The sequence below is a fragment of the Fukomys damarensis genome, unplaced genomic scaffold (assembly GCF_012274545.1).
Source record: "Fukomys damarensis isolate Sample0158 unplaced genomic scaffold, DMR_v1.0_HiC HiC_scaffold_31, whole genome shotgun sequence".
Lineage (NCBI taxonomy): Eukaryota > Metazoa > Chordata > Mammalia > Rodentia > Bathyergidae > Fukomys > Fukomys damarensis.
Genome location: NW_022900943.1, coordinates 30,520,103 through 30,527,757, shown reverse-complemented (window position 1 = coordinate 30,527,757; position 7,655 = coordinate 30,520,103). Strand labels below are relative to the sequence as shown.

General features: G+C 45.2%; 2 protein-coding genes and 2 non-coding genes across 4 annotated transcripts in view; 1 reads left to right on the top strand and 3 right to left on the bottom strand.

Moving 5' to 3' along the window:
• The window catches only part of Trim41 (tripartite motif containing 41), a 13,723-nt gene extending 12,350 nt beyond the window's left edge, over positions 1–1,373 (top strand). Inside the window, exon 7 of the mRNA XM_010610521.3 lies at positions 1–1,373. Within this exon, the coding sequence (XP_010608823.1) occupies positions 1–403 (403 nt within the window). The 3' untranslated portion in view covers positions 404–1,373.
• A 1,479-nt stretch (positions 1,374–2,852) lies between these two features.
• Rack1 (receptor for activated C kinase 1) lies at positions 2,853–7,138 on the bottom strand. Its single transcript, XM_010610520.2, has 8 exons — positions 6,901–7,138; positions 5,963–6,134; positions 5,279–5,426; positions 4,986–5,081; positions 4,478–4,588; positions 3,918–4,058; positions 3,343–3,453; positions 2,853–2,964 (listed from the first exon to the last, which is right to left on the bottom strand). Exons 1-8 carry the CDS (start codon positions 7,007–7,009, stop codon positions 2,899–2,901), a joined length of 954 nt encoding a protein of 317 aa, XP_010608822.1. The 5' UTR covers positions 7,010–7,138; the 3' UTR covers positions 2,853–2,898.
• Positions 5,587–5,665, bottom strand: LOC117283880. Its single transcript, XR_004514914.1, has one exon. It is a non-coding gene; the product is annotated as a small nucleolar RNA SNORD96 family (small nucleolar RNA).
• On the bottom strand, positions 6,563–6,630 carry LOC117283882. Its single transcript, XR_004514916.1, has one exon. It is a non-coding gene; the product is annotated as a small nucleolar RNA SNORD95 (small nucleolar RNA).
• Positions 7,139–7,655: the final 517 nt, after the last annotated feature.

The window sequence follows — 7,655 nt, the reverse complement described above, 5'->3', positions numbered from 1 at the left end:
TTGGGCGGTGGGTGCTGCCCGTGAGTCAACCCATCATAAAGAAAAGGTGGGCTCCGGGAGTTCCACCGTGAGCGGTGGGGATGCCAGCTCCTCACGCCATCACCATCGCCGTCGCCGTCTCCACCTGCCCCAGCAGCCCTTACTCCAGCGGGAAGTGTGGTGTGTGGGCACCAACGGCAAACGCTACCAGGCACAGAGCTCAACGGAGCAGACGCTGCTGAGCCCAAGTGAGAAACCACGGCGCTTTGGGGTGTACCTGGACTACGAGGCTGGGCGCCTGGGCTTCTACAATGCGGAGACTCTAGCCCATGTTCACACCTTCTCAGCTGCCTTCCTAGGCGAGCGTGTCTTTCCCTTTTTCCGGGTGCTCTCAAAGGGAACCCGCATCAAGCTCTGCCCTTGATTAGCCTGCCACCCGCAAGGGCCCCTCTAGTCAGCACTAGGGGGGCGGGTGGTGGAGGATGGTGGCCCATTACTGCATTTTTTCCTGCTTTCCTTTGATCCCAGATCCCTGCTTCTCCCTCTAGGAACCTAAGAACCCTCCTGGCCTCCAGCTCTGCCTTCTCTCACCTACTGTGTCTGCCCAATAGGTCTGCATGGGTCTCTGATAATGAGAACAACTGCTTGGTTTCCCCTCCCTGTCTGCCTAGTCTAGTCCAGCCCTTAGGGGGTTTTAAGTAGGGAAGATTGTAATTTTATTCCTTCTTTCCCTCAGCCCTACTCCTCAACCATTATGTCAGTTCTAAGGCTAGAGGGCTTGGGCAAGACTCGTAACACGTCCCTATCTTACTTTGTTTCCTGGTTCAAAGTTTAGATGGGATTTGGAAACTTCGTGGAGGCATGCTGGGCAAAAGGGTCAAGCTGGGTAAAGAAACGTCTGCTTTCTTGGGGAAGTAGGAGGGTTTCTAAACTTTCCTTCTATCCCCAATTTCTACCTCCTTAGACTGGTCAGAATTTAGCCGTGAGATGGGTGATGTGGTTTAAACTACAGTACTTATATACCATTACATCCACCAATAAATTATTTCCCCTACCCCCGTCCTTTAACCAGCACTCAATCGAAAGAGCAAAACTCCCTACCTTACCCCTCTAGGGCTTTTCATTGCCAGGACCCTTTCCAGTTTGTTCACTGGAGTTGCTTTTAGTTTCCAGCCTCTCCCCAAGCCTTTGAATTTCATTTGATGAGCTCTGAGGGGAAGCCCAAGGACAGGGATTTGGGTGCCTGGGAGAGACTTGGGTATAATATATTTTTCTAGTAACTCCTTGCTTTCTGTCACTTAACCAGTTTTTGTTCATGGCTGAGGTCAATTTATATGTTCTTAGGGGAAAGGGGAAGATGAATTGTGTTGCAGAAATAAAATGTTTATTTGCTTCTTTATTATAGAGATTGTTTCTTTTGAATTCAGAACTTGGCCAGGCAGGGGCAGCACTGCTTGCTGAGTTGTGTTCTTGGCCCTTAATTTTTTTTTTTTTTTTTTGGTACCTGCGATCGAACTCAGGTCCTTGTGAGGCAGGTGGCGTAAGTGGTTAATGTTTTAACTGACACCTGGAGTGTGTTCATACCAGGGAAGCTCCTTTCTCACCGAGCTGTAGCCAGCCCCTCAACACTACCTGATTATATGCCACTGTACTTCACTTTGAGATGCTAACAGACTGAAGCTTCCTCAAAACCCTTCACAAAAACCAGGGCCTTACAATGTATTTCCAGAGTGTCACCACATGCAGTTGTCAGAAGCCCTACGTCTTTTTACCATTATGAACTAAGAAATGAAGGGTGCACATGGTGGCCTTTAACATGCTGTAGCTGTTTGCCCAGAACTGCACAACACTGAGCCATGCAAAATGGAACACTAAATTGCTTCCCTCCCTTTCCCTTATAAAAGGCCCTTACCCACTTTTAGACAGATTTGAGGCAAATTAGACCCTACAGCTCCAGAGCTAACTGAACAAATCACTTTCCCCAAAATATGTGGGCTTTCTGTCAGCAGCAAAGGAAAGAAAACTGGCAATTAAAAGCACCACCACTAACCAAAACCCCACAAAAGATTACTGCAAGGGCTGTGGGTTAAGTTTGAATTAATACTACATACCTGTTATCAAGTCTGCTTAAAATGATAATTCATTAACTTTTTCACCAGGCTACCTATCCTCATAACCTGGGGTTGGAGATAGTCAAGCCAATGTGATATTTATAATACTATTAGCCTCTTATGAAAGGAATTGTGTAAATATCAAGTCTTATGGCGAGACAATACATTGACAAAAAAACTGTCAACACCAAATTGATGGAGATTATGGTACATTCACCTCCTTAATTTGCTATGTTGAGTTCAACCCGAGGTATCTATTCCTAAAGTGACTTGACAGCCTTGAATGTCCCCTATGCTCAAGAAAATCTAAGCTTCAAGGTCACAAATATGACCTGTAATACAGACATTTTTTTAGAAACTAACCTCTATGACTTCCCATAAATGTCACTTTTGATGCCAGTCCAACCCTACAGGAAACTAAGACTGCTATCTCCCCACAAAGCCCCTGGTCAACAAGCTTAGGTTTATCAGTGCCAGATTAACTGTAAACAGCTTAGCAGAGAAATGTATGTTTTATTTTGTTTTTTGAAGCAGTATCTTGCTATTTTGCCCTGGCTAGCCTCAAGTAATCTTCCTGCCTCAGCTTCCCACATAGTTGGGATTACAAGCATGTATGTATCACCGCTGCTGCTGAAAAAAAATACTGTCAAAAAGTTAGAGCTGGGGCAGGGGATTTAGGTCAGTGGTTCTGCTGCCACCTGCTTCGGAAGTGCAAGGTGCCAAGTTTCCCAAGTACAAAAACAAAACAAAAAAAGACCTGAAGCCAGTTTTACAAAGCCAATTTATTTTTTTTAAAGCTGACATGTTTCTAGCGGGTGCCAATAGTCACCTGCCACACTCGTACCAGGTTATCTGTGTAGCCAGCAAACAGAGTCTGTAAAGGAGAAACAATAATCATACATCAGGCCCAGCCAACGGACTCTGCAGTCCCAAGGCCTTTCCTTTAAGAGCCCCCTCCCCATAATCACCAGTTTGCAGGAACTAATCACATTTTCCTACCAGAACAAGCTGGTGATAAGGACTCAGACATATTAAAACTAGTTCACTTAATCAAAGTGAGTTATTGAAGGACAGTAACCACTACCATTTAGATCACTCTTTTCTTTGAAGCAGAATGCACACCTGGCATTTACTGGCACAGCTGACCAGTTTATCTGAATCAACCTGGCCAACCTGTTTTATGTTAGACACTAGTATTGTTGGGTGGGGGGTGGACCACAAGAACAAGCAGTCAGAGGACAGATCAACTTACTTGGCCATCAGCAGACCAGGCCAGTGAGGTACATTGAGGGGGCTCTGCCTTGCTGCTGGTACTGATAACTTCTTGCTTCAGTTCATCTACAATGATCTTACCCTCCAAATCCTAGGAACAGGTCAAAAAATAAACACGATGAACACCCCTAACAAAGATCTAGGCTAAAAGGATAGTCATGCCTAGTTTCAGTGAGTCAACCTGTGTGATTGTCTATTCTAACAGGCAGAATCTCCTACTGCTGCCATTTTTTTTTTTTTTTTGATACAGGGTCTCACTATGTAGTTGAGACTGACCTGGAACTCACTATGTAGCCCAGGTTGGTCTTGAACTCACAGCGATCATCTTGCCTCAGCCTCCCGGGTGCTCGATTACAGGTGTGGACCACCATGGCTGGCACCAAAATTTTAAATCCTAGGAAATTTTAACCTTTTTGGGTCTCCACTAACAGTTTAATGGCCAGCATTTATTCAGAAAGCTTGACTTCCAGTCAAACGGCACATAAAATCACAATCAGTACAGTGGTTAGAATACAGCCAGGTAGGTATTAAATCCATTAGTATAGCCATACTCACCCAGATCTTGATGCTGGGGCCAGTAGCAGCACAGAGCCAATAGCGGTTAGGGCTGAAGCACAAGGCATTGATGATGTCTCCTCCATCTAATGTATAAAGATGTTTGCCTTCATTGAGATCCCACAGCATGGCCTGACCATCCTGGCAGAGAGGAAAAGATGAGTAACCTCTTCTATGTCAATCCCAACCATCTGAAGAGTATATAAAACTGATTCTCATTTTTCCCACAGTAGCCTGGGTTCCTAAAAGCTAATGCCTCAAGTACTAGTTATTTCTCTAAAACTGTTCTTCAATACATATCTCACTAGCTGTATCAAGAGCCTCTAACAACTTACAGATACCTCACTGTAAGTTCTGAAAATATAGGTTCACCTATTGCTTCAAAGAACTAAGGAAAACAGCTTTTCAGACTATGCTTAAGACTACCAATTTTCAGGAAATTATCTTACAAAAATGTATTTCTGGACAACTTGGCTAATTTTTAAGTGTTGCTTTATGTTAACAACTCAAACTACAGTATTCTATACCACTGAGTAGGAGGATGCCTAGCTTCCAAATACCTTGCCTCCTGAAGCACACAGGGATCCATCTGGAGAGACTGTCACAGTGTTCAGATAGCCAGTATGGCCAATATGGTTGGTCTTCAGCTTGCAGTTTGCCAAATTCCATACCTACAAAGATGGGCATTCATAAATTAAACAGTCTAGCCCTAGAATGGCCAGGACGAGGAGGGTCCAAGTTCAACAACAACAAAAACATGGCATGATTTATTTAAACCATTCCTGGATATGACAACCAATTATGACTCTATCAATGACAAAACAGAAATTTAAAGTTATCTTGGTCGCTCAAAACAGGTCAACAAAAGCTGTGCGGTGACTTATACCCCAAAACAAAAATAAAAATAAAACGCAAACAAAAAACAAATGATATTTATTGAAAAGATACCAAGAGAGAAAAAGTAAACGGGCAACCTACAAAATGTTCAAAGTTGAATCCTGGGACCATCAGGGAGGTAAAGGCCACATTGTACTTTGTAAAGGCTCTCTACCCAGGCTTGAAGCTCACCTTGACCAGCTTGTCCCAGCCACAGGAGACGATGATAGGATTACTGCTATTGGGTGAAAAACGGACACAAGACACCCACTCCGAGTGACTTTCATCCTACAGGGGGGGAAAAAAAAAGTCCCATCCCAGAATGTTAGATTCTCCCACCCCATGGATCAATAATATTGTATTCATATTCTCAGAACCCAAACTTTCAAGACCCAGATTAGATTCCAGGCAGAATTTAAAACTGAAGGTCAAAAGGGTGAGAGACAACCCTGAACATGTGCGCTCTGACACTGCTTTAACTTTACCTGGACAGTGTATTTGCATACACCCAGAGTATTCCATAACTTTATGGTTTTGTCTCGGGATCCAGAGACAATCTGCCGGTTGTCAGAGGAGAAAGCAACACTCAGCACATCCTTGGTATGGCCTACAAATCGTCTTGTGGTGGTGCCCCTGAGAGAGGAGTACTTGGTTACTCTCTAGACAGACTTTACAAACTTTCTCCTTCCAGATCCTTACCCTGGCCTGTCCCTGACCAAGAAAAGTACACTGCTCATATAATCATGGAAGTGGCTTGGATCACACTAAGCCTTTGGATGAGTTTATGTTAGAGAATCCACTCAGAATTGCAGGACATGTCCTCATTCCCTTGTGGGGATTGGATGACTATGTCGTCTGTCATCACCAGGATCCTCTAGTACACATGCCAAATATTTGACCATCTAGGACAGCTTTTAAGGCAAAATATGGTGACAAACTATTAAGACAAACTATAGCCAAGTTCCTAACTGCTATACCCAGCAAAAAAAAGTTCCAACTAAACAAGTCCTCAGCAGAAAGAAAGCTAAACAACGGCCACCTGCCTTAAGTATTCTTAGCTGTATCCTTCTCCCCAATGGACCAGATCTCCCCTGGGATACCACCTCCCAAACGCATCTACCTTATTTCTGCCCAGCTTTCTTCCCCAAGACCCCAGAACAGCTACTTGCGTGGTAAGATCCCAGAGACGCAGAGTCCCATCCCAGGAACCAGAAAGGGCAAACTGGCCATCTGAGGAGATGACGACATCACTAACAAAATGGGAATGGCCCCTCAGAGCTCGCTGAGGGATGCCATAATTGGTTTCATCCCTGGTCAGCTTCCACATGATGATAGTCTTGTCTAATAAAGAGAGATAAAATACAAGGAAAACCAGTAAGAAGCCCCAGGTGTCTGAGGGTCATGACTAGGTTAACAAAATGAAAAGTTCACCAAGTCAGGTGGTAACTGCAGGTTATGTGAGCAGTCACTATCCACAGGCAAATGAAAATGACTCCCTAATCCAGGACACAAGCTGGTGTATCTGAGCTGTACAATTATTCTTTAAACCAGAGATTATGGATACCTTCTCCTGATAGTCAGACAAATTAAACATCATTCTATACCTTCTCTGAAGTCTAATGGGGGTAAATACAGAATTTTGGGAATGAAATTTGCATTTGGAGACCTCTTGACAAATGAGAGCAAGTCAGAGGCACAAGAAAGCTTCCAAATAGGCCTTATAAGGGCCTCTGGATTTCATCTCCATTCCCGAGTTGAGGGCCCGGCGACAGCTCAGAAACAGCCTCTGGATTTCAGCACGAGGACTCAGATGGCATGTTGGAGTCATCACCGCTGCGCCCGACCTGTAGGCCTCTAGGAATACTTAATCACACTTGCTGCAGCGCAAGCATGAGATTTAAAAAGTACTCATCCTTTCTGGCAGACAGGGGTTGCCTCAGCAGGGTTATCTGCAAGGTGGTTCGACCACGCTGAGATCTAGTTCAGACCCGCGCATCCAACTCATACCCCGATGGAGGTCTACTGGACCTGCCACTGGCCCAGCCACGGGTCACAATACAATCGCCAGCTACCCAACCTTCTGTCCCGCACCTTAGCCCGTCCGTACCTCGAGAAGCAGACAGTATCATGTCCGGGAACTGTGGGGTGGTAGCAATCTGTGTTACCCAGCCGTTGTGACCCTTGAGGGTGCCACGAAGGGTCATCTGTTCAGTCATGCTGATGCCAGGTACGGGTGTCGCTACACCAACGAGGATGGCAACAGATACTTCTCAGAGACAGCCACCGCCACCGCTCAAGGAGCCGGGCAGTCTAAAAAGAAAGAACGGATTCCACCGGAACCGGAAATTGGCGTCTGCCCCGCAAAAATGGCGGCCCCCATGATTCACCGTTGGTCAAAATGGCGGCGCCACTATAGCGCAAAACGGCGAGGTGAAAATTATGGTCTCTTCCGCCACGGAACATAACTTTTTCACAGCTGTACAAAAACTTTCTGAAATTAACACTAGTAAGTGTTTAAAAGTCTCTTCAAGCAATTTTAGAGTGATGGAAAAACGAAAGCGGGGAACTGTACGGCACAAATACATAACCCAGCTTCAAAGCTTTTGCGCCCCTACGTGGCGTAACGCGAGCACCGCCCTTCCCTTTGATTTCTGGGAACGCAACCGGATCTCCCCTGGGAGGAGCTCAACTTTGAATTCTTAAGGGCAATGGCGGTGGGCTGTTGAGCCATTTTTAGTAAACTTTTAAAAACGCTCGGATGAATTTTTTTGTATCGAGGATTGAACTCAGGCACCTACTCTTGCGAGGCAGGCACGGTGCCACTGAGCTAAATCTCCGGCTCGCTCAGGTAAATTATTAAAC

Excerpts from the sequence above, each read along its gene's own strand:
- Rack1 (XM_010610520.2), bottom strand. The coding sequence starts at position 7,009 with ATGACTGAACAGATGACCCTTCGTGGCACCCTCAAGGGTCACAACGGC. Across the intron at positions 5,082-5,278 it reads TATGCAAATACACTGTCCAG|GATGAAAGTCACTCGGAGTG; the intron begins GTAAAGTTAAAG and ends CCCCCCCTGTAG. Across the intron at positions 3,454-3,917 it reads GCCCCAGCATCAAGATCTGG|GATTTGGAGGGTAAGATCAT; the intron begins GTGAGTATGGCT and ends ACCTGTTCCTAG.